We start from the raw sequence: 26,905 nt of genomic DNA, 5'->3' as shown, positions 1-26,905 counted from the left end.
CCCTCAGCTGCTCCTCGTACATCTTGCCCTCTGGACCCTTCACCATCTTTGTAGCCCTCCTTTGGACGCTTTCTAATAGTTTTATGTCCTTACGTTGTGGTGCTCAAAACTGTATGCTGTACTTGAGGTGCGGCTGCACCAGCTCAAAGCAGAGCAGGACAATCCCTCCCCGCGGCTGGCTAGCCACGCTGTGCCTGAAGCACCCCAGGGTAGAGCTGGCCCTTTCGGCTGCCGGGGCACGCTGGTGACTCCTGTTCAACTTGCTGTCGGTGAGAACCCCCAGATCCCTCTCTGTGGGGCTGCTCTCCAGCCTCTCATCCCCCAGGCTGTACGTACAGCCAGGGTTGTCTCGTCCGTCCCAGGTGCAGAATCCAGCACTTGCTCTTGTTGAGCTTCATACAGCTGGTGATATCCCAGCCCTCTGGTCTGTCAGGATTTCTCTGCAAGGCCTCTCTGCCCTCAGGGGAGTCAACAGCTCCTCGCAATTTAGTATCATCTGCAAACAAAACACCTTCTAGGCCTACATCCAAGTCATTTTTGAAGACATTGAGGAGAACTGCTTTTTGCCTATGTTCCTGCTTTTTGCCTGTATCCTGATAATTGTTCCATTTGTTGACTGTTGTGCGTGTACTTGTGGAAGCAAGAGTATAGATGAGCTATCAGTGGCCTTATCACAATGCCATCTGATCCTGCAGGAGCAGGGTTGTTGGTTTAGGATTGTTGGCTTCTGCTTGCTCTTTGCTTTCACGGCTTCTGTTACCAGACCTGGCGGAGCTGATGATAAACTATAAGAATACTCTGAAATACCTTAAGGCTTTTGGTGGAAGGGTCTAGGGAGTAGGTAGCATTTTAATATTGCTTCAGTTTAGTTTCTAATGCTTTGTAAGCACAGAAATAAATGACAAATAGTGAAAAATAAACACAAGATAGCCTATACTGAATAGCAAAAGAGTTGATTTGTAATAACTGAGAAAAGTATTTCTCTTGAACTTTCAACCTGATGGAGTTACATTAAAACCCTGAGACTGTAAATCTTGCTTAAAATTAACACACAAAGTTACGAAATTTGTATAGTATCTGTAAACCGTCCGTTGGAGAAACACTGTAGGAAACACTTCCGTGCAGGTAAAATACATCTTTGCAAACAAAGCTGCATGCAGACGGGCAAGGCAGCCTGGTTCCTTTTTGAAGCTCTTGTGGTTCCATTTTGAAGAGGTGGAAGGAGTGTCACAGAAGCAGGACGAGGTGTGCCTGAGCAGCCCCGTGTGTCTAGGAAGGGTAGCAGTGAAAAGACTGCTTGTACAGTAGCTCGGACTGTGCTGCTCTACCGTTGTAGCCATGCTTTGGTGAGCCCTAAAATTCAGAGAGAAACATGAAGATGTTGCTAGAAATAAATTGTTCCATCTGAAGGAGAGCACGAGGCTGAAATGTACAGCTTAATTGACTGTGGATATGAGCTGCAGTTGCACATTATGACAATGCCTGACAGAATATCCAAGGTACCGGGTGCTAGAAGCCCAGGATATTAGTCGCTGATTGAGTCTTACTTGCTGCCTCTATTATTTCGTGCCCTGCTTTTTGCTCCGCAGTTTTGCTCTGCCAGTAACAGATAACGTTGGTCCTTTTTTCCCTGAAATAAGTGCTAGTATTTCAGGCACTGCTTTCTGGGAAGCCTCACTGCAAACTTCAATCTGAGAAAAGGGGTAAAATTGTAGTGTGTCTGAAGGGAACTGTCTTGATTTGGAATCATTTTGCTGAATCATCACGTAAGTTTTGGTAATTGTAATCCTCTCTGTGCCTCCAGCATTTTTTATAAGGTGTTTCTAATGGTTTAAAAACATCTATAACCTACCAGTCTTACACTGTTTTCTGCAGCCTTTCATTTACTGACTTAAACTAGCCTTAATTGTTTTATGGGCTAAATTGTTTATTTCTAGAGTTTCTCTGCTCATTTCTACAGTTGTGCAAAGAGAACATTAAATTGTGTTCCAGATCGCGAGTGCCCTGCTGGGTAACGAGAAAGAAATGTGTCCTGTGCTGAAGGTGGTCTCAGCATTGCCATGTTTGAATGGTTGTGAAACCGTACAGTTGTATGGATATAGTCTTTGCAGTACGCTTCGAGGTGGCATGCAGACCTGAGCGTTCAGTAGTAGTACTCTCACCTAATGGAAGTTGGTGCTCGGGCAGTGCAAAGCGTGCCAGCTTCACGCCTGTTGACTATTCAGCAGGGGACTGGAATGTGCTGCCTTGTTGCAGGTGGGATGGGCTCAGGGCACTTCTGGCTTGCACAGGTACAAGATCTCTGCGCAGGCAGTATAACCATCCCATGCTGCCCTGGAAGAGGTGTCCCCAGCTGTGATGATGGTTATAGCTGGTACACGGTTGTGCTTGAGGCGCAGGTTGGTCCTCCACCACCTGGCTGTTAAAATGTTTGCTTCTTTTCTAAAAGGCCTGTAGCAATGACGGGTCAAGCGGTGACTCAAAAGCACTTACTGTATGTGTAACGGGGGCAAGAAGTTTTCATTTAAGTCTCCTAAGAAGATGTCTAGTCTTGGTGAATTTAACTTGGTGGATGCTTGATGTGGATGTTCTCGCACATTGTGGTTGACTTCCTCTTTTGTTCGTTCTGTGCCTGTCTTGATAGGGAGTTCTTGATGCTGCTTTCTTGCCTTATGGAGTCTGGAGGAATCTCAGTGAATCGAAGTATTTCCTTGTGTAGTAGAAGAGAAGGCATCTATCACACTTGCAGTTGGTTACACAGGTTTTATATTGCTGTGTAACAATTGTTAAGAAAATATCATTAGACTCTTCATCCTATCTTACTCTATATTAGTATGGACTATGTGCTATTGCTGACTTGCCTGTTAAGCTTAACAAAAGGTTATAGGATTTTGATTTGCTCTGGTGTGCTCAAAGCTCAGAGGGAACAGCTGAACAGTTGTTTATTGGTCAATATCAGAATAGAAAAAGGAAAAATTCAGGGTTCTGTTTGATCATTTTGTCTAGTGTGTCTGGCTGGTAGGTTTCTGGTGAAACGAGAATAGTTATTTCAGTATGTATTTTCTGCCAAGATGAAAGATGGTACTTCTCCAAACCGAGGAGTCCTCATATAGAGGTGACAGAACAGTCCTAGAAGATTCTCTAGTTCTTTGTCTCATCCAAATAAGACTTGCTTTCTTGTGAGTGCTTTGCCACTATTACTTGTTGTAGATACTTTGACATTGTAAAGGCAACACGCAAAAAAAAAATACTTGAACTCTGGGAGGCCTGAGTTTCTTGCCAGCAAATTACATTACCACTTTAAAAAAAAAAAAAGCTTTGTAGAACTAGTCACGGATACATCCTCTTGCATCTTCTGATGTTTAAAGAGTGAGAAAGTGATAATAGGCTTCACTGGGACTTTGTGACTGCCTGTGTCTTAACTGCCAGGGCTTCTGCGGCCAAGGGAAGATGTGTTTTATACAAAAGGAAGTCATAAAGTAAAAGAAGAACTTGGTTGAGGAAGGTTGGCAATATACATTGCAGAGAAAAATGGATGGACAACTCCCTGATGTGGGAAAGCAACCGAGCTCCAGAAGATAGTTCAGCAGTCTGTCATTATTTTCTCTGTTCTTCGGGCTCCAGGATGAAGTTAGGCTTAATTAGGCATTTTAAGGTGGGATGTTGTGGACTTCCTTAAAATGGTAGAGATGTTTCCTTTCGTGTCTCTCTGATCACCTCTATATTTTTCTTCAGAGGGAAGTTCACTGCCTACAACTGGGTGCTTCAGCTGCCGGGGTGGAAGGCGTGCCGTACTAGACACTGCTAGCTGTCCTTTGCATATTTTGTTTAAATGAGGTCACAGATGGCTAACAGGAAGGTGCATTTAAACCTGAAAGCTCATTATTATAATTGAGCATAATCCAGCAAATACAGAGAAAAGAAAATGCATTCGATTTTTCTGCTAGCCACCATCCCCCAAATTCAGACTGAAGTCACTTAAGCTTGTTTTTCTTACTGGAACCCTTTTAGTTTGGAAGGGCGCTGGGGCACGTGAGGGACTGCAAATTGCTGTAGCTGATATCAGTGAGGTACAGCCTGGGAAGGCTGACATGCCTTGTTCTTCGGTGTAGCCATCCTGCATGACTTTCTCTTGGGCCGTGCTGGGATGGAGGGTTCCCAACTCACTCTGAAGCAAGCCAGAAGCAAGCAGCCAAGTGAAACAGTGGTCAGCGTTGTCTTCTTCCAGGCACTGTCACAGATGAACTCACAGAGCTATGAATGCTGTCATATTCCTTTACTGAGGGATGTGCAGAGACGTAGTTCAGTTTACACGTAAGCTGTTGCATTACAAGGAATAATGCTAAACTGGGGGCTTGACAAGCTAGGACTATTTTGAGAAAGGGCTGTAAATCTGTTCTGCAGCTGTCAGAGGGAGAAACAAAAGATGTCTAGGCAGAACAACAGGAAAGAGGTATGGACCAACTTGTCCCTTGCTGCACTGACAAGAGCTAAAGGCAGTACCGTGGTGTCAATTCCACTATCTGCTGCTGAGGGGCTGGAACTAAATTTCCTTTTTTCTTCTCTCCCAACCTCTGTTGGAAGTTGGACAAATGCGCTGCACTAGTATAACCCTTCTGGTTGCTGGCAAAGAGGAGGAATGTCTACTTTCTCTTGCTGTGCTCTTTTTCTCTTCTTCCTTACTGATGTTCTTTACCCTTCAGAATTGTTCCACAGCGTGTGCGTGCCTTTCACGGCTGGGTTTGATGAGTGCTTTACCTCGGCTGCTGTTCAGAATGAAATTAGGAAGGTCTTGAAAATTTCTTCTTGATCACTCACATGAGACAGTGCATCTTTGTGAAGAAAGATGAGGCTTGTAATTGAGGAGACATCTGTTTAAAAGAATAAAATTATTCCACAAAATATGCTTGTATAAATCTTTGACTGTAGCTTTCAACACTTCATCTGAAGAATTTATTGCATCCCAAGTGCAGCTAATTATTTCTGGGTTAACCTGTTGGTATGACAGTGGTTATTCTGAATAAGTGGAGTTGAAGAACCCTCGCTCATTTGTTGGAAGGAAATGGAGAACTGCCTTGAGTGTTTCAATTGTGATCTATGAAATAGTTAAGGCTAGTTAACAGTTGACTTTCTTTTCTTTTCCAGTGTGTTTGGCATTTGTGAATTGGTCTTAAAATAGTACTTTATTCTTCTGTACTTAAAAAAAAAAAAATCGGGATCTGTATGGTGAATGTGTTTGGAGGTGTGTACAGCTACAAGTATTTCCTTTCTGCCTGAGGAGTTAGGTCACTGCCTCCTCATCTGTTGAATTTACAGTAGGTGAAGGAGTTGTGTTGGCTGAGAGGCTTTGTAATATTTGGCAAACCTGGCACCTCGTTCATATGCAGTCAGATGTACTGCAAGGAACGATTGCAAATCACTTCGTTCTCTTGGATACAGGCAGTATTGGAATACTGATAGATGAATGGATTTAAGGACTTTTTTTAAGGTCTTAAATTGGAAAAAAAAAAAAAAAACTGGCTCCTAGCCAAGGAATGTTTTACTGGCTGACAGAAGCTGTGGAAAGTTAAGGGTGGTTGTTCCCACAAAGAATTTCATGGCAACCACCAGATGCCTTGCTGGTCTGGTTTTTCACTGTGAGTGTGCTGGAAATGTATCCAGATACAGTCCCTCTGTCTGACCGTTTTGTCTCTTGGCTCCTGTAGGTATGCCACCGTTGAGTTTTAGAGCTTCCTGTAAGGCGTCGCGCGCTTCTGGGAGTTTTGAATGTAATTCCTACCAGTACAGAAACGAAAAGGAGTTGCATTTTAGGAAAATAAAGTATACTTGTCACTGTGGGTAGACTGCCTGATCTGCTTGCTAATATTTTGTTTAACAAATCATTTGATACTTCCTTTGTCTCACTGGAAATGCGTAGAGTTTTGCATTTAACTGATAAATGTTGCCCCAAAACTTGTAAAAAGTTTATTTATGTTTGAGACTTCTGCTTTTCTCCACTTCATCTCTCTGACTCTTCTGCTTCTCTTTCAAATTTGTGTGACGAATTCCCCTCTTCTGATACTTAAGGGATAGTCTCTCAGCTAAATCTTTTAAAGGAAAGCAGGCTGAAAATCTTGTTCTATAACTGCTGTCACCCAAAAGATAAAAACACCAAGCTGTCTTTAAATGAAACCATTGCTTGTGATCAAGTGTCCCGCCTTGATAGTTATATGAATGAGAGAGATTCTAGAATATCTTTATGCTGCTGGGCTTCTCATCTAACTCAATAACTTTATTTTTCAGTATCAAGATAAAGAGGAAGTTGTTCTATGGATGAATACAGTAGGACCCTACCACAATCGCCAAGAAACATACAAGTACTTCTCTCTTCCTTTCTGTGTGGGATCAAAAAAAAGCATCAGCCATTACCATGAAACCCTAGGAGAAGCACTTCAAGGAGTTGAATTGGAATTTAGTGGTCTTGACATCAAATTTAAAGGTAAGCAATTGAAAGCGCGTTTAGTTGCTTTTAAAAAAAACATGAGCCTGTAAAACTTGATTTTTGAGTTAGAAGAACTGAAAGTCTGCTGTCGCCAGCAACTGAGTGGCTTTCTCATTGTTGCTTCTAATGCCCTGCAAGGTTGCCTGCTCCTGTTTGCTTTTCAATTTACAAAGTTTACAACACCCCTTAAGGAAGGTGCTTAGAGCAGACGCATGCTTCTGAAATAACTGATTATATTTTATAGAGTAAAATTAAGCTTTCTGCATATGAACGATTAAAAGCATATTTACTGGAATTAATATTCTGTAATTATCAGTTCTGACAACACTTTTTTCTGTTATGTTGAATACTTCTAAACCCTCAGCAATTGGAAAGGAGGAGCAAGTACTCAAGAATTCAAAGTTCTTCTCTAATAAGTTAATTATTATGTCCGTCTGTTTACTGTCTTGTTTAAAATACCTTTGGCAAATACTTCTGTGGTACCACATTGGCTCCAACTTCTTGCAGATATATTTGTTGGTGTTATGGAATGAGACTTCTACTGCAGAATTTCTCTGGACTGTGTTCTTTGGTACTCAGAGTCTTTCCAAATACTGTAACTGGCAGTTGTAGTGCTATAAGTAACAATAGATTCGCTTTGCTTATATTGAATGTAACATTTATATATTTAATCCAATTTGGGAGTCTATGCATGTTAGATACTTTTTTTTTTTTTAACCTTGAAGGCTATGCTTCATTGCATCAACAGTGCTTAACTGGATGGGGAATGTAAGCATAATGTCTCAAGTCTGACCATTTGTTGTCAGATGGGACTTAATTTTTGTAGGTTGCAAAAGTTTTATCCAAAACTTGGCATCTCCAAAATAAGAGACTTGATTATACTTGTGTTATTAGGTAGATAAATTAAATAAAAAAGTAAAAGTTGGTTAAAATCATGAACACTTCAAAAAGTTTTAAGTTATATAAGTGATTGCATCTCTGTATTAAAGGAATTCAGAGTTGAATCTTTCCTTTAAGAATTGAACTGTGCCTGCACAAACAGCAAAAAATATTCCTGTTGCTGATCTGCAAGATTTGTAGCCTGCTGAAAACTTTAATCAATGTGAGGGAAAGAGCTTTCATGTCAGAGCTCATAGATTACGTTCAGAAACAAATTGGAAAGAACAGAGAGGGCAACTGGCAGCAGTTCAACATGTCTGTGAAAATTAAGCAAAACTTCTGTTGACAGAATACGATAAATATTTATTTTTACAGCTGGTTATGTCTAATTTTTTGCTGCCTCTAATTGCTACATCTCTGCTAAGAGGTTGTTATTTCAGGGACAAGTGTACTTTCTAGATTCAGCACCACACTGAAAAGACAAATACTGTTAGGAGTGGTGGCACTTTCTCCATCCTATTCCTAAAGCAAAGTAAGGTTTATTTCACCGTTTTATCCCCCAATTTATTTTCTGATCATTACCCACGACTAATTTATTCCTCTGTCATTATTATCTTTTTGCCAGGGCAAGGCTGGGAGGAGTACTGCAGCAGATTGTGCTGCTCCTCACTGCTTGGCAAGTCTGTCCTGGGCCTGCCTCTTTCCTTATGGATCTGGAAGTAGTAATTAGTAGTCTGTTTTTATAGTGGAAGTGCTGAGATGATATTGAGGGAAGGACTGGTTCAACAGCAGGAGCTGGCTGAAATGCTTGGAGAAGTTTCTTCTCCAGAGGTGCAAAAAAGGTAGAGCCTCTGCTGTATCATGAGTACGTGCAGCAGTGAGGCTGGGTTAGGCTTGCAAAGCACAATCTTCTTGCTCTTCCTGAGAGAAGAGATGCAATAGATGAAATTTTCAGTTTATCTTTTGCCTCTTCTTGTAACCACCTTATAACCTGAAATTTTATGGAGTTTATCTTTCCAGAATGTTTTCTGCCATTTCTGAGGGAAATATGCAGAAGGAAAGCATTAGGCAAGTCCATTCTTCTGTGAATAACTCTCAAATACTTCTGTAAAAAAATTAAGAAATTAACGTGCTTGTTTCAGTAGTTTTCATTTAACACTTGGAAGAAAGGTACATAACCCCTGTTTTCTTACACAAAAATAAGTTGAACTAAGGTGACTGAACTTTAAATTAAAAACAAATAAAAATGAGTTCCTTTCTTGTCATCAGAGTTTGACTTGACTGCAGTAACAGGTAAATGTGAAACTGCATCTTGTTCATCATATTCAAAGAATTATTTAGGATGCAGCTGTCAGTAAGTGAAGTACTACACACTGGATAAATAAAACTGTCAGTTGAATCAGTGGAGCTTGTCAATATTTCTGAAATAGAATAGGAAGCTGCAAAATCAAGGCTCTGCAGAAATATATCCTGCCAGAAAGGGAGGTTTGCACTTGGATGCTCACAGTGGTGACTGGTGGGACAGATCTACAGAGTAACCAGGCATCCATGAAGTAGTGTTCCTTGTTGCATTTACAAATGTCATGTGAAAGGACACCTGTGGCCATATAGGATAGCTGGATTTCCCTTTTGTTACAAATATGGACAATGTTGGTCTTTTTAAGTCCCAAATCTGTATAAATATTTTTGTGAAGAAAGTCAATCATTAACATACGCTTACCTTGTAATAAACCTTTAGGGTTTTAGTCAGCTTAATTCTCTTGTCAAGCTAAATCTAGAGTAATGATGTTTTTATGTAATATGTCAAGTTCTTTATTCAAGCATTTCAATTGACATGTTCTACACATTACACCTGAGACCTAGTGAATTATTAAACATACTGAACATTGCCTTCATAGCAGCTTCAATTAGAAAATTAATTTTTGACATTGCCATTAGTACATTCCCAATTAGAGAAGATGAATTTAAAGGGGAAAGGATTTTTTTAACATACTGAAATTTTGCACTTACTTAGAAATGTTATTAAATTACTGTACTTCTGAATAAGAACTGCTTTCCCAAAGCTTCTCTTCTATATCACCTCTAGAGAATGTGACAGGTGTGCAGGGTGATGTTCAGTGTACTAAGAGACGGTCGCATAGAAGGCTTTATGTGGTTTATATGTCTGTAGTTCATAGGTCTGAATGAAACCTAATTGATCAGATTTTATGGGAAATTTGAGATCGGGCATAAGTGTACCTCCTTTTGTAACACATTTTGCTTTCATTCTCTTGTAAAACTTTGTTATTGTGCTACTGATGTTAGTGAACCTGCAAATGTTACCTCTTTGGCATCCATGAGGTAGGCACTATGCAATACCTGTCTCAAACTTCACATTCCTCTTACAACCATAACTTAGATTAAAAAGTATCTAACAAAGGCAAAACTTTAGATCTGGTAAAGCTGTAATGAAGTAGTCTCCAGCTTCCACAGCCACTGAATGCCCTTCTAAGCTACTTTTATTTAATCGTGGCCTTAAGTGTAGCTGTCTAATTCTGTCCTGTAATTAAAAATAAAAAGGTTTCTCCCGAGCAACAAGTGATGGGATAAAAGGAAACACCCTTAAGTTGTGCCAGGGGAAGTTTAGGTTGGATATTAGGAAAAATGTCTTCATTGAAAGGGTTGTGAGGCATTGGAGCAGGCAAATGCAGGGAAATAGTTTAGTCACTGTCCCTGGAGGTATTCAGAAGGTGTGTCTGTGGTGCTTAGGGACATGGTTTAGTGGTAGACCAGGCAGTGCTAGGTGTGAACGGTTGGACTTGATGATCATGGACATCTTTTCCAACTGAAGTGATTCTGCGATCCTGTAAATCACAGCTCAGTGTTCCTGCTGGCTGGAGCGGTTGTCTTCACTCCCTTTGCCTGGCCTTCCTGGAGGAGTTGTTTTAGGGGGAGGTGGGAGGAACTGGACTGCATAGTGTGGCTGAGAGTGAAATGTCTGCTGCTAAAATCATGCATGTCTTTTGCAAGAATTAAATGAGGTTGTTTTGAATAATTCTGCTGGCTTTTCATGTGTGCACTGGATTAACTTGTAACATGGTTGATCTACAGCTGACTGTTTTATCACTGTGAGGGCTTCTTGGTGTTCTGGATGCTGGAAGGAAAAATCCACAAAAATGGAGGAAGGCAGCTTTTTCGTGACATGCTGCTATCTGCAGCCTAAGTCGGGCATCAGTGCCATCATTTCCCTTCAAATGATATTTCAAAGTCTTTTTTTTACAGCAGCAAAAGCCAGTATTTACATCCCCCAGGATTAGACACCGAATGGCTTATTTCAGTTAGCAAAAAAACCAAATTCCTAGGGTCTGAAAGCCCATGGAGGAACTTGGCATTGTCTTATAATCTACTGCCAGATTTGTTTTAGTTAATAACTGCAAACAAAGGCTGCTGTATTCAGGCTAACATGGGAAAGGTCTCTCAACAGAGTATGTATGTGTAGTTCATATGATTTTATTTTAGTAGTAGCACTTGCTCCCATTCCTGTGTGCGGGTTCAGCTGTTTGTGTGGCTTTTTGGTGAACATACAGGCAGGAGAGAGAGCTGCTTAAAAATAACCTGGCCCATACCACTTCCCCCAGATCAGGCTCTGGCGCTCTGCAGTGCTTCATTTAACAGGCTCTACCAGTTGATCTTTTTGAAGTAACTTCACCCCTATTTTAATTCGTGTGTGTTGAACCTCTCTGTGTTGAAGAATCCTATGAGAATTAAAATCTAACATTAGAAAGGGGCTATGTGTTACTTGATATTGCATGAAACTGCTAGAGAGGGAAAATAAAATGCCAACTATTATGGAAAGAATTAATCCCTACTTAGCAACAGATCCAGAAAGTAGGCATTATCCTTTTTTGTTCTTTAACTAATGTCAAGGTGACTCAAAAACCTGTTAAAGTGAAAAAATGCCAAAGACAGGCTTGGTTGTGTGTTGTGGTTTTTTTTGTTAACGTCATCCAAAAAGTATAGGATGCAGCTCAACAGAGGCATAAATGCAAATTGAGGCCTGGATTTCTAAGTCTTTTCCCATTGTAGTGCCAGCTTTAGTGGCTTTTCTCTCCTGAACGTACCTGTATGGATCTTGAAGGCATAACCCACAGATGCTTCAGAATGCTGGCTTGAATGATTTTGTTTTTCTCTTTGTTCCCAGCCTTCTAAATGACTTCGGAGCAGTAAAATGTTTGTCTAATATGTCAATTTGGAAAAACGATTTTTTCTTCAGTGTACATATGAGGCTTAGAATGTACTCCTTACATCTTGGAAGAACTAAAAATGGAAAATGTTAATGTTTCCATAGGAAATAGGAGAAGGAGTTGCATCCACTCCAGTGCCAGTGGCACTATTTTCTCCAGGGCTACAGGAAATTACTCCGACTGTGCGGGACTGCTGTTGGTTAATTTCTTACTGTCTTGCTTCTCCAAGCTCTATATCAGATTTGCTTGACCAGAGTTACTGTCCGTACTTTTGTTTTCACAAATTATTGTTATCAGAGATAGTATTTTGCGTTGGAAATATTCTGCTTATCAGTGTTTTTTCTTCTGTATAGGTGATTGTTTTCTTGTTAAACTTTGTAGTAGTAGTGTGTAGGAGAGCTTGAGTAAGCTGAATTTTGATACAAAATAGAGCTTTATTTAGGGCTCAAATTAATACTGTCTACTAGAAGTGGGTCCCAGTTCTCAGTGATAACAAAGGAGGGAGCAGGAAGCTGGGATTTGTTTACATTCACTTTATTTTTTTACTATTTAGAGAGAGAAAACATTCACATAGAAACAGCTGTTATTTTTTAATCTCTAAATCCATCGCTGCCTGAGTTCTTGTAAATATGAGCCCTTTTGTTGTGTTTCTCTTGAAAAGGAAATTGAGGTGTGAAAACGTGGCTGTTAACTGTGCTACTTCTGATTTGTAGATGCTGAAAAATAACTTTCTGGCTTGAAGGGGTGGGTTTTTTTATTTCCAAATGCAGCCTCTTGTGCATTCTTTGCATTGTTCCTACTTCTGTTTTCTGTATTTTTTTTTTCTTCTATCTTTACCCTGATTGCTTTGTTTCTTCCTGTATGCTATCTTCTTGAAATAGCTCAGAACTTTAAAATACTTTCACTTTATAATGAACAGTATTCCTAGCCCCCATGGGGACAGTCAATGAGCCTGGAAATACTAAAATGGAGAGTGAATATTGTCTATAGTTTTATCTATTTGTTAATAATTTCATAGCTTTTGTTGAAGTAAAAGTGCTCTCACGATCTATATGTCCAGGTAAAGCTACCATCAGCAAATGGATCTTCATCCTGTGCAGGTAAAATAGCACAAGGATACTCTGAAACCTTTCCTTATCCAGTCAGTGGGAAGCTTCTTCATATGGAAAGGTAGAATTACAAGAACAGTCATGTAATTGCTTTAATGGTTCTGTTCTAAATGTCCTTTTCTGTTACCTACTTGAACATAGGCAAGAGGAGTAAAAGACTCCAGCAGTGCCCATTCTTCCATCTGCTTGGTTTGTGTTTGTTTTGAGCCAGCTCATTAATAAATCATTAACAGTGCTTTATTTATTTTTTTTTCAGAGGATGTAATGCAGACTACTTACTGTGAAATTGACTTGGACAAAGGAAGAAGAGATGCCTTTGTGTATGCTATCAAAAATCACTATTGGTACCAGATGTATATTGATGACTTGCCGATATGGGGTGAGTGATGTGCACTAACAACTTGATTGCAGCTACAGGATTACAACCCACTGTGCTAGTGGGTTTTGTGAAGTCATCAATGAATAAGCTTCATTACAAGAAACTCTCAAGTATGTATAATTTATGTAATCAAGTAATACAAATGAGTTAAAGGGTTATTGCTTTGAAGGAAGAAATAGGTGACTAGTACTAACGAAGTGCACAAGCAGCGAAAGCCAGGTTTGTTTCTCAGCTACTGATTTAATAATACTAAATTCTTAGGGTTAAATTCTTCTAAAAGTTCAAGTAAGTGGTAATTAGATAGGTCAAAGATAAGGTCCATGTTAGTGTGTTCAGGAATCGCAACTTCCGTAAAACATTGTCTCAGTGTTATTTTGGTAGTTCCTCAGTGTGTTAATAACACAAGGTCTGTTTGATTTACTTTTATGGTAATTTTGTGGCTTGTAACAGCTTTGCATGTGCAGTCTGTGGTTATATGGAATAGTTTTATTTCATATGTTCCTGTACAGTTCTTAAAATTGTTCTTGCTGAGTGCTATTAAGACCAGTGCTTCTGGTCTAGAAGTGCTTGTGTGTTACATCAATTTTATGTGGTGTCACTGCTGTTGTCTCATAAACTCTCTGTTTTTGTCACTCCCCTGTACCTAGTCACAATCCTAGTAAAGAAAGCTCTGCACATTACACTTCGTACTTTACAGTAATAATGATCAACCAAACATCCCAAACTCTAACCTCTCTGTTGTTGATGTAAACAGAAGGGAAAGGAAAAGCACCACAAAACACTGTTACATTAAGGTTTTTGTTGCCTGTGTTATGAGAAAGATACAAAACCCCACAACACCTACAAAAATACAATTTAAACCTAATGGTAGAAGTCCTTCGATTGGTAGTATGCTGAATGATGCTACCCGTCATTTCTCCATTCTGACAGAAGCTGGTTTTCTTTTTTTAGCTCTTACTTACAATTTTAGTTGTTTTTAGAAAGTGACTGACTCTTGAGTCCCAGCCAGATATGCTAGAGCTTTATTTATCTGTTAGTCAGGAAGTCTCTTCCTCTTTTATTTTTATCTCTTTTTAAGAGATACATTGGAGTGTCTGACAGAAGGACTAATACCATCTTAGTTCTTTTCAGCTGGTTTGCCTAGGGTGTGTAACAGCTCTGTGATAAGGCTTGGAGTAGGTCCTAATTAATTGGTAGCCTTTACTGTGCTTCTTGTACAGCTTCCGGGAGGCTTTTTAAAAAGTATGCATGAATCACAGTCGTTGCTACAATATTTTTTTTTTTTTTGGTTTTGACCTTTCAGAAGAGGGAGGGGGGAAAAAAAGGCAACAGATTTGCCTAGATTGGTGGCAGCTTTAGACTGCCCAAGGGTGATAGATGCTAGGCCGGAACCATGTGTGGCTAGTCTCAAAAACTTTTTTTGACTAATATTTCTTGTTTTGTCTTTGGATTTTTTTTGTCAGCTCAAATACTGAAGAACAAAGATACTTACAAAACTTTCTATACACTGACAATTTTATGTTCTGAACTGAAAAATCCATTTTAACGTGAATCTGGTGTTCTTAATGTTCTTCAGTAGCGTGCTCCCTATGCACTAGAAGTCATTCCTAATGCTACAGCTTACAAACATGTGGGCTCTGGGTATCATCTTTTCTGGGCTCATTCAGGTAGTTTTGTAGTGCTCTTCTGTCTCCTGAAAACTTGAGTTAAATTCATTTTGTATGTTCTTCATTGTCTTCCACCTTAGTAAGGCTTACCAATGTCAAAGTCAGTGTGACATATGCACAACCATTAACGTTTGACATTATCCTTAGAAAGTCCTCAGAACATCCAGTAAGGAGTACTCTGCTTTCAATAAAGTCCAGGTGTGAAATACCTTTCTTAACTGTTGGAGACTGAAAGTAATGACTTCAAACTGCTGTTTGAAGGCTTTGGAAGGATTGCACTTTATGTTTTGACCTGAAAAGGGCAACTAACTCTTTTTAAGTGCATTCAGATAAAACTGTTCAATTTTCTATTTTCTCCTGTGCTGCTATCCCCCAGTGGAGTAGCTAGGCTTGCCTGTTTCAGGACATCTCCCGAAGTATATGGAGCAGAGTATTAGTTCATTCCTTCAGGTGCAGCAATTGATCAGAATGTCCTTCAAGTGGTTTAGAGATCTGTATTGTCACTGTTTTGGATAATGCCATGGGAACAGATGGTGTGCCAGGTGTTAGGCTGTATGGCAAAGGCGCAAACTGCTTCACGTATGTGGCATATACGAGGCAATTCTGACAGATCAGATGAGCATAAGTAAAAAATACAACAGAAAATACCTCCTTGAAAATTAAAAGCACATGTAACATGTAAGTGCCATTCCTTCACACTTGCTTCTTTGTTGTAACCTGTTTCATGTCCTTCACCTACTTACTCTCTCCCTCCCTCCTGGTCTTTGTATGTCTTGGGTGCTTTTATTGTGGGTTTCCGTCTTGTATGTCATCTTCTCTATGATGATCTTGACATTTAAAGATAATGACTGCTTGTTTTCTTTCAGTGTACTTCATTCTCTGGAATTTTTCTGTAGTAGATTATTCATTTTGCAGTAGATTATTGAAAAATAACTTAATCACAGCTAACAATGAGGGAGCTCTGCTTCAGGAGCTTCTGAGCAGTGGTCAACATTGGAGGTGACCAAAAATCTTCAAGTAAATGATTTTTAAAATTTTTTAAGTGAAAGTAACAGAGTAGTCAGGAACTGTGTTTTTTGGGGAACTAGCAGAAACTTGTGTGCAAATGAGAGCAAAAAGTGTGTTCTGGGAGATCAACTAAGGAGCAGAGAATGAAAGCAGAGTTCTGAAAAGGAAGGGGAGTGAGTGAAGGGATAGGCTGAACAAGGAGATGAGAAAATATAGAAGTCTGGGGCTAACTTATATTCACAGAATTTAGATCTGTGTTCAGTTAGTTCTTCATCAGGTGAGAAGTCCATAAAGAAGTCTATAAAATTAGAGGAATTGTTGCTAATTCTTTTGTTGCTTGTGCAGTGTTTGTAGCTGAATGTTTTGGTGTTTTAATGCCACTGCAAAATGCTTCTTGCAGGTGACTTTAATACATGGACCACACCTTCAATCACAGTTCATAGAAGGAACATAAGGTCTCTGTGTTCTCTTTTTACTGCAGTAATATTATTTTATAGCTGCCAAAACTTTTGTAATCTATATTTCTAAGCATAATTACATAATTTTTGAAAAGCATACCTGTAATAGATGCTTAAACTTGTTTCCTGTACAGGTATTGTTGGAGAAGCAGATGAAAATGGGGAAGATTATTACCTTTGGACTTACAAAAAACTTGAAATTGGTTACAATGGCAATAGAATTGTGGATGTCAATCTGACCAGTGAAGGAAAGGTGAAACTGGTGCCAAACACAAAAATCCAGATGTCGTATTCAGTAAGTAATCTGGTGATGCTTGTGTAATAAGAAACTCTACATGATAAAAGAGGTTTAAAATAGTTACTTGTGTACCTACAGCTATGTATGGATGTAAAGTTATATTAGAGGAAGATGCATCTTCACTATTTCAAATATTTTTTTCATTACTGAAGAATCTCGGTAGGTTTATTAAGAGTAAATGTAAAATGAGTATTTTTGAAATACTTCAAATCTACCAAAGCTTCTATAATCTGCAGAAAAGTGGTTTGGTAGGAAAGGAAGATGTCCAAAAAGATATGGAGTCTAGAACTGTAGAGGACCCTAAAGAAGCGACACAATTCCTTAATGTATGGAACATCTGCAATATAAATTTGAGCTGGATTCTGAGTTAGGAGCAAAACCCACTATAAACCTTTGTATTTTGCTGGCAGTTAGTATTAATGCTTACTTTGTTTTTGCAGTTGCAGTAGAAATTCATAGCCTTATTTATAAAGTTTTCTTTGAAGCCTTCTGCTTTTGTATTGAATTGTTATGATAAAAGGTAATGAATCAATTGTGTTTGCTGATCTGTGATAATGATTTTTTTTGTTGTTTTCCCTTCCTTGATTATTTGACATTACTTAAATCTCTAATGGATCACTTCTCTCATGTTCACCACACAGATACAGAAACTAGTTCTTAATGCATCATTTTTCTACAGAATGATAGCAGTAGGTGTCAGCATAAGATTTTATTTCAGAGAATATTCTTGCCGCTATTATATTTGCCTTATTTTGAATAAGCTGTACTGTTTGAAGTGCAGGTAATTGTTTTTATCTGTGCTTTCTCCAGTTAAGTTCCTGATGCAAAATTGACAGTAGAATTTTTGCAATTTTCTATTTCAAATACCACCAGCATTATGAAGTCCATGTGCTCTCTTAATTTGGAGCTGGACAGTGCTGAGTAGCTGTCAGTAATTAAAGTAACATTAGATGTTTCTTTTAAATACTTTTGGTGTACAGAGCTAAAGGCTTATCTTACCATGTCTTTTGGCACCACTGGACAGTTGCTGGGCTGGCAGGCGTGTGGTGTTTAATTCCTGAATTGTATCAGGTGGACTTACTCTAAACAACGGTTCTTAATTGCAGGTGCTGTAATGAGAAATGTATCTGCTTAAAGCAGTGCTGAACAGTGTTCAAAGTTTTGAGCTGTTCATCTTGAACCATGCTGTAATTTGAAGTGATAACGTTAGTATCGTACCTAAGAGTGAGTGTAATCTTTAAGTCTTTAAGTTTTAGTATGTCACAGGACTGTGGTGAGTGATAGGGGTATTCAGTTATGTTTGTAAGCTTTCTTCTATAGTGAGTAAGAAAGCATCTTCTGGAAAAGATAGATGCTTGTCTTGTATTTTAAAACATGCAAAACAGAGTTGCATTAGTTTCATGAACAATAAAAATCATGATGTTTCTTAATCTCAGCATGCTTTTGAAAAAATATTAGCATAGATTTGTATTTAATTTCTGGAATTGCATTTAAAATTTTGAATAAAAACAATATTGTGAAGGATTCTGACAAATACTTTTTGTACCATATTAGCAACTTCATCAGTACAGTTAACACTTCCAAATCCAAAGCAGTGCTCTGTAGAGCTTAGGGAGTTGACAGCAGTAATACATGCTGCTACTCTGTGACAGTATGGCCATAAATGTATACTTTTCCAATTGTTTTCAGCATTGTTTATTGCTGATTGAAGTGTTTACGTTGCAGAATGATGTGGCCTTAAAGATTTTAGGTGGCAGCTTTTTGCTTGTAGCTTTCAAAATTTTAGTGCCTGTCTTTTTAGGTCTACCTTGAACCCTTTTATCCAGTTTCCTTCCAGGCTCCTTGTGTCTCAGTTTATGCCCTTTTATTTCTTCTTGGCATGTTTTAAATCTCTTATATTTTCTCATCTCCCTCACTTCTGCTGGACTGCTTCTTTTTTCCTTTGGCACTGTACTCAGAGAATTTGAGTACAAGATGCTGATGTCATTGAATACCAGTTTCAATGCATGGCAGCAAGACGGATTTCAGCTGCTATGAGGGGAGCAGAAGTAGAGGAAGTTTTCATCACTCATTGCAACACTGGTAACGTTCTCCACAAGCCTCTTTCTGTACGAGTCAGTACATGGAAATGTTGAGAAAGGAAGCCTGCAGTCAGAAAGCAATCTTCAGAAAAGCATCTAAAGTGGATGATTTAAAAATTTTGTTTTGGGTTTCTGCATGTGGGTATAACTGAATGTTATAACAAGCTTCTCAAGTGTAAATTTTTCTCTTTGTAGGTGAAATGGAAGAAGTCAGATGTGAAATTTGAAGACAGATTTGACAAGTACCTTGACCCATCTTTCTTTCAGCACAGAGTATGTACTGTTCTAAGACAACCTTCTAAAATAACGCTCTAAAATGGGTGTGTTAGTTCGGAAGATGTCATGGATTTTTTTGTCTGTTCCCATTACTGTTCTTCTAAGGAGAAAATGAGTCAGGGTGACCAGTTTGAAGCAACCAGTGATGAATTTATTTCTGGACCTTACATTTATTCCCTCAGTGTCTTGGTTGTGTTTTTTTTTTTGTTTGTTTTTATTCTTATTTTATGTTTGTGAATTGTCTTCTGCACTGAAGCAGATAGGTATCATCATGCACTGTATTGTTAAACTTACTGAAATCACCCATCCCGTTGCTGTTGTGAATTTCAGGCCAAAAGGTGGTTTGCAATTTTTAGAAAGGAGCATTTTTGGGTTTGGGGTTACTTTTTCTTTAAATTGCTTGCCTGTTGTATGCTCTGGCAAGCTGGCTTCTGCCTCCTTTTCCCTTTGCAAATTTGTGAAATGGCGTTTGGGTGGCACAGAGGTGGGAAACTACTTTTTTATATAAAAACATAAGTTCAAACAATCACACCTAATCATAAAGTGAATGTTGGAACTCTCTCTGAATATAATCTTTCACAAACATTTTGAATGTAATTCTTTGATTGAAACATTGGCCATCCAACGTGCTTTTCTGTTATACAAAAAGCTTAATTGTGCTAGGCTCCTTAAACTCAATATTGCTGTGTTGTAAACTGCTTGAGAATTACAAAATTAACTTAATTGAAGTAGCACTCCGGTACTTCAACTGAAGTACAGTAAGCAGTGTAGAAGCTTTCTATGTAGAATCTAGGACTGCAACAACAACTTTTTTGGACAGACCTGAAGAACCTCAGTTGATATGGCATAGAGCTACTAGGCAATAGAGGGTTATTTAATAAAATAAAATAAAAAATCTTCAGGTTAGTTATTTCCCCTCTTTATTGTTCCTCATGTCTTTCTGGCCTGTAAATTTGAGGTTTTCATCCCATTTAGCAGCTGGCAAAGAAATTTTCCTCTATTTACTTGATGTTGAGAAATTTAATTCTTGTTAGTCTGATATATTGATGCAGACTGGAGCCTACTGGACTGCTGTATTAATGGTAAGGTGTTTTGGGACAACAAGACAGGCAGGTCTAAGACTGTATGTTTTAAGTGGTAGTTCTGTTGCTTAAATAGGGTGGCTCCAGTTTTCTTTAGTGCTTCTTCAGTAAATGTCTGCATGCAAACTTCAGGTGTGCAGCAGATACTAGGCAATTCAAGTAGATACAGTCACACGCTCAGAAGTGGTGGAACTTCAGGGATACAACTGTACAACTCCACTGCTTGTCAGTTGAATAACTACAGTATGTACAATTCTGATTGAAGTAAATGCAAAGCAAAAAGGATTAGCGTAAACCAATTGGTGGTAACAGTTGTGATGGTTTAAACCTGTTATTACAATCTTCTTAAGGGTTGTATACTGAGCTACACTTTCTAAAATTAGAAGTTTTACATTCTGTTTGGAGCCTGGTAAAAAAAAAATAGAAAGCATACTTGTCAGAGGCCATACTTTGGTCCTCTGCAAAGGAAGTGTTCTGTTGGTTTTCTGATCGTGAACATACCTCTTACTATCGGAAACCTCTTTAGGAAGGCAGCAGTACATTGTGTTGCCTTTACTTTGCCCAAGGGAGCATGCATGGAGTTGTTCAGACTTTGCTGGTGCTTAACTAAACTGTGGTACCTTGGTCATGAGGAAGTTTGGCTGTTGAAAAGCTTTGTGTGGTGTTTCACAGGCCAGTTTTAGTGGGGCGTTAGCAGACTGTGCAAATCTAGTGTTGCTTACATTAGTGTTGCTTACTTAGCTAGTACTGATAAGCTGTTCTGTTATCAATGGTATATCTGTATTGGAACAAATTTGAAACACATTTATGAATCTGAACCTTCAGGATGTGTTTTCTTTTTGTAGATTCACTGGTTTTCAATTTTCAATTCTTTCATGATGGTGATCTTTCTGGTTGGCCTAGTGTCTATGATATTAATGAGAACTTTGAGAAAAGATTATGCAAGATACAGTAAGGAAGAAGAAATGGATGATATGGTAAGATCTGCATTAATATTTTTATTTCAGGCTTACTGATTTCTCTTCATATGTTCGTTGTGTTAGCTGCGATTGAATGGCTTTCTTCGGGTAGACAGAAAACTCCCGATGTGTGTCTTGGAAGTGTTAATGGTTTTCTTTGTAACACACTCCTAGGTTGCAACCCAGAATTCTGTCTGTAGTCACTCTGTTAATGTTCATACTCAAACTTAGATTAAATGAGGTCCATTCTGAGTGTGTAACAGAAGCCTGCTTTTTCTTCTAAGTGCTTCAGGGAATTTTGGAGGCAGGGAGGGAATCTGATAGAATTTATTGCATCCTGCATTTAGATGGTAATTTTTAGCATCTTAATAAGCATCTGAAGAGTAAACATCTCACTTGAATGCATCGAATCTAGGAGAAAAGTCATACTTACACTTGAAGTTGCTTTACTAAATCAAACCTGTAATATATAATTAGCTTGTGTGTTTAGTCATCATAATCAATGACAAACTTAATTTTTTCTTGTTGTTGTTCCTAGGACAGAGATCTAGGTGATGAGTATGGGTGGAAGCAGGTCCACGGAGACGTTTTTAGACCATCCAGTCATCCTCTAATATTTTCATCGCTTATTGGTTCTGGTTGTCAGATTTTTGCTGTGTCTCTTATAGTCATTGTTGTTGCAATGATAGAGGATTTATACACAGAGTAAGTGTAATTATGCTGTGCCTCCCACATATAAATGATTAAATGGACAAAATAATTACAAAAATTAATGTCTTAATTGGTCTCAAAAAAAAAGTGTTCAAGAGTTTGTAGCAAATTATCAGTAGTATTATTTAGGAGAGTTCTTTTAACTTTTAGTGACATTTTGTTGTACTGTTGTCACATGACTTGATCTCCTTTAACTTCATTAAGCTTTTTGAAATGACATTATTAAACTGTAGTTTATTTCTCTGCAGCATTGCTGGTAGATTATTTGGGAAATAAGTGTTAGAAGGTACATGGTTTCACTCCAGTTTTCATCTGGAGTGACAGCATTTTCCTGTCTTAACCTTTTTTTTTTCCCGTTCTGTAAAGATTGTTGTATGAGCTTACCATGCTGTGACAATGCATTAAGTCAATTTTATTCACAGCTCTCAGGATGGGAGATTTAATCTCTTACATTTTTTGAATCAGATGCTTCTCAACCAGTGTTGCATGCAAAGCCTCCAGCAACAGGTGGTCTTTGTTCCTGACTGGAGACAACTTTCTTAAAACAAGCTGTACTCCAGTTTCCATTTAACACACCAATTGTGGTTCGCCTCAGTCTCTACCTTGCTTTTGATTTTGGAAACTGGAGAAAAGTTGTGTGGTTTTTTTGTGTATGTGTTCTTTTTCCCTTTCCCTTGCATATCACCTGTAACCGTTGGTTTAACAAGTTGCAATACTTCTGATATACCACTAGAGAGAACTCTTGTTTTTGAATTTACCTACCTTTTAATAGCATGTTTACAGATCTACTCTGTAGTCAGTATCTTGGCATATTTTCATTTTTCATAGGGTGTTACTCCCTTTTTTGGTCCCATTTGTCATATTTCTGGATAGGCTTATATACACACTTTTAATTGTACAGCATATTGGCCCTTTAAGAGAGGGATTGAAACCATTTTAGAATGTTTGTGCACTGTAGTGAAGCTGTACGTTAGCAATAGCAATTGTAAAAGGCATCAGAACAACAATTTTAAAAATTATGTGTACGTAATCTTTTATTGCAATAGGTCTTTTTATTATTTTCCTAGTGAATTTAATTCTGTGTGTATAACTGAGCAGTTGACCAAACCTTGTACAAAGAATTTGTATGTTGAGGAAAATAGCAGTGCAAGTTGGAAAATGCTGTAAACCAGAACTACAGAATGATTGCCTATCGATGTTCTTTGGGTCTGTTAAAACTCTTAGAAGTCAGGCACCTGATACCAGCTAAAAGCTTCTCAATGGAACTTGATCATGTCAGCTACTAATTTATTAATACTGGATTGTGTTTTCAGCAACTTTGCCATTAGAATATTTAAAACATAAGTGAGTAACCTTTGAGAATAAGAAATTTTGAGATAATTTTAGATGAGCATCTGCTGGTCACATTACAGGTAGTCTGTGTTTCCGCATGTCACTTCAGACTGTGCTTGATCTTCTGGGTTTTTCTGTATGTTTCCAAAGTGGCTTAAATCAGGAGAGCTGTTAAAGCTGGTCTCTGTCTAACTTTTTAAAACAGAAAAAACATTTTCAATACAAAAAAATATCACTTTTCTTAAATGAAAATATTGTTTATTTTTTTTAACAAACGAATATTACTGTACTGTCCCTTTAGAGTGTGTGACCAGCAGTATATTTACTTAGTTTGCTTATTCTAGTCATGAAAGCTGACTAAAGATTGCTTCTTTGAGTAAGGCAGGCATCCAGTAATTTTTCATCAGAAGCCGAGATACCAATAGTCTGGAATCTCTCAGAGCAACTAATGGGGAGATAATACAGCAAATTGAAATTCTTTTGCTGCTTTTTGCTACCAAAGGATAGCAGAGGGACGTGGGGAAGTAGCTCTATTCATGAATAACATGTCTAGCTATTCTTAGATGTCATTTTAAAAATGTGTTTTGGGATGGTTTTTATAATTTAAAATTATTAGCTTTTGCCTGTAAAGTTTCAGAAGATATGCCAAAATGAGTGCTTCAACATTTAATGAGGTGATAATTTCAAAATATCTAAACTCTTCTGATTTGACTACTCCATGCTGATTTGTGGCTTCATTATAGTTTCTAAATCAGGTTTTCTAATTTTCTGTAAGATGAACACTTCCAATCTTACAAGTTAATTTCTGAGGGATGGCAGAAACATCATTCAGAACCAGTCTATTTTTGTTAGCATTGGCCTTGATATTAAGCAAAGAGTAACTTCTATCTGCAGTAGTTGAATCTTACGCTTAATATTAAATAGTTCTTAATACAAATCAAAATGCAAGTGTATTTTGGTCTGAGTTGAGATTTTGTACTTAATTCCACTGAAAATTAAATGCAGATTAGGAAAGAATGTTGTATGTTGCACTACTGTTTTCCAGATTGAATTAGATTTGTCCAGAAGCTTTGAATACAAACAGTTCTCATTTTTAAGTAGGTTCTACAACTTACACGCTTGCTTTTAATTTTCATATTACATGAAACTATTAGTTTTTTGTTTATTAACTTATAATAAACTAAACTTGCACACTTTACATTTTGCTCTAGTACTGTTTGCTTTTCTGTTTCATTTATTAAATCACTTCTTGCAGGAGAGGATCAATGCTTAGTACAGCTATATTTGTTTATGCTGCAACATCCCCAGTGAATGGATATTTTGGAGGAAGTCTTTATGCTAGACAAGGAGGTAAATTGTTTTCATGTTTCAGCATTTTTGGTACATTGCTAAATGGAAATGTTATTTTCTGACTTACACTGGTATAGAAGTATCTTCATGGAGTTAGGCCATTCAGATGGAATCCATTAAGACAGAAAATATTTTGAATATATAACTTTCATGTTACTTTCTATTCCATATTGGCTGTGTATTCTAACTAAAGATAGCTGAACTATTTGGTTAATTTAAAGGTAATAAGAAATATTAAAGATAATAAGAGCTATTAGCAGTTGTATCTTTTATGAATTGCTTGTTATACTCTTTCATACTCAACTTTTCAGACTCAAGCATAACTGCTTGCGTCATGACATCGAGAGTAGTGCAGTCTTTCCCTCTTCTGTAACGTATGCTGTTAAGCAGCTCACGTCATCTCCAGATGACTCCTACATAGCCCTCCTCAGTGGGTACTGTTGGGTTTGTTTTCTAACACTGAAAGGATGAGTGTACAGTACCTACTAGGACATGAATTATGGGCAGGGAAAAGTGTTTATAGCAACTTTCTGAAGGAGATTCTTCTCCTTTTCAGTATGTGCTTTGCTTTATACATAGCAAATTGAAAATGAGTATCAGTAGAGAACAGAAACCCAACAAAGCTGACATAACAGATTTGGACAGTGTGTATTCAAGTGCTTCCTACCATACCTCTCTGAGTTATGACTAATGGCATCCTTGTAGTTCCACTAGCTTCATCCATTCCCTATGCAGCAATGAGAGACTAATCAATATCTATTATCTTCTACGGTGCTTTAGGGAAAATAATTCTGGTCAGTTTGCAAAAGATGTTTACCTCCTTAATAAATGTCGTGTTAGTATTCAGTGTCAACTGTACTGAAATCTATTCTGAGTTTGGAGGTTAGATGTCTATATTCATGTGTTGTATGTATCAACCTAATGATTTGTAAGTAAATCAGTTACTGATCTAAAATGTTGTACTCTGCTCTACAGTTGAGCCAGATTTGCATTTTGTCTCCAGATCAAATGTAATAAACTGTGAAACGCTATTATGTTGGCTCGTGGTGAAAATGTATATGATGGTCTTGAAAAGTGCGTGCTGTTTTTTCTGGCTGTTTTCAGTGCATCTATGTTCTTCATAATTAAAATATATATATGGTATTTAAGAGCTTAGAAGGTGAAGGGAATACAGATAGTGAAAATTCTTAAGGTATTGCCCAAGAGGTGCTTTGGTTTTGAGCTCCTCGGGGAGCTCTAGATATGGTAATAACTACTGACAAGTGTTGCTGTTTCCTTTATGTTTGGGGCTTAGAAATAATTTTCCTTCTAACTTTTCTACTATTGAAGATGCCACAGTTCAGTTTTGCTGTATGTTAAGCGCTGTGGCATTTTGCTTTATACCAAGGATAGGCAGTTCTTTAATGCATCCTGAATGCATGGAGTCAGCATAGTTGGGTCAAGTCAACCTGGAGCAGGTGTTACCTGAAAGCAGCTGTACTAGTGAGCTGTCCCCAGAGCAGTGCAGAGCTCTCCTTCAGTGCTGCTGTAATACTGGGGTGTGAACAGGCTCTGCAACAGGGCCAGCTCTGCTGTCTCTGTCACTGCTAATCTGTAGCCTGAATACACTCTTATGTTTCATACCCTAGTTTCTTTGGCCAACTTAGTCAGCATATGCTGCCAGCCAGAAAGTGATCACACTGTATCTCTTTCTCTCGTCTTTTCACCTGGCTTAGTAAATTGATTAATGTGCTGCATCTTGCAAGTTTCCAAGAGCCAAATAAAACTGTTAGCTGAGACTTGGCTCTTGTATCCTTGTAGTATGTTGTTACTTATTTATCTTTTGCGGGAAAGGAACTAAACACCTAAATTTTGGAGAGCTTGCTGGTATTTTGTTGAAGAAGTTATCAATTCCATTGGAATGTTCCTTCTTACAGGAAGGCGATGGATAAAACAGATGTTCATTGGAGCTTTCCTTATTCCGGCAATGGTGTGTGGAACTGCCTTCTTCATTAACTTCATTGCCATCTATTATCATGCTTCAAGAGCTATACCATTTGGAACCATGGTGAGTCATTTTAGTGGAGAATTTAAACACCACTGTAGACACAAGAAAACTACCTTTTAATCAAAATACAATTGTGAGTCATAGCTTTAGCTTTCTAGTTAGAAATTTATTCTGAGAGGGTTTTAAGTTCTTCAAGTATAATTTCTTTTAATCACTACAGCTATTGGGTGCCAACAACAGTCCTCTGCATAAAATGGCACTTCTGCTTTCTGTTCCATCTTCATTCTGTAACAATCTTAAGTACAGCATGTAAAGTTAGTAGTTTGATTTTTTTTTTCTTCTGGATGACCAATGCAAACTGGCTATAAGCTAAAATGCAATACAAAAAATACAAAATAACTTTTTTTTTTTAATGGAGTAGTCATTACTTTTCATGTTTGTGCTGGTTATAGTTACTTCCTTATAAATAGTATTTTTAATGCCTGCCTAAATACAAAATTTATACATTTATCGAATTAGTTGTTATAAAACTATTAAGTACAAAATCAAGTTAAATGTGTATAAACTGTTTGTTTTTTTGTGTGTTTTTTTTTCTTCAAGGAGTTAAGTTAAAATTTTATCTTTG

The 26,905-nt window shown here is 38.0% G+C and overlaps 1 protein-coding gene across 1 annotated transcript in view; it reads left to right on the top strand.

Annotated features, from left to right (window-relative positions):
• Nucleotides 1-26,905, top strand: part of LOC308196997 (transmembrane 9 superfamily member 3-like) — a 44,403-nt gene that overhangs the window by 2,380 nt on the left and 15,118 nt on the right. Inside the window, 8 exon segments of the mRNA XM_080596754.1 lie at nucleotides 6,283-6,478; nucleotides 12,949-13,071; nucleotides 16,339-16,499; nucleotides 18,779-18,856; nucleotides 20,787-20,918; nucleotides 21,439-21,605; nucleotides 24,199-24,293; nucleotides 26,210-26,340. Coding sequence (XP_080452880.1) covers nucleotides 6,283-6,478; nucleotides 12,949-13,071; nucleotides 16,339-16,499; nucleotides 18,779-18,856; nucleotides 20,787-20,918; nucleotides 21,439-21,605; nucleotides 24,199-24,293; nucleotides 26,210-26,340 — 1,083 coding nt within the window.

The sequence above is a fragment of the Anser brachyrhynchus genome (assembly GCF_964034855.1).
Source record: "Anser brachyrhynchus genome assembly, chromosome: 6".
Classification (NCBI taxonomy): Eukaryota; Metazoa; Chordata; class Aves; order Anseriformes; family Anatidae; genus Anser; species Anser brachyrhynchus.
This window is presented reverse-complemented; position numbering and strand designations above follow the sequence as displayed.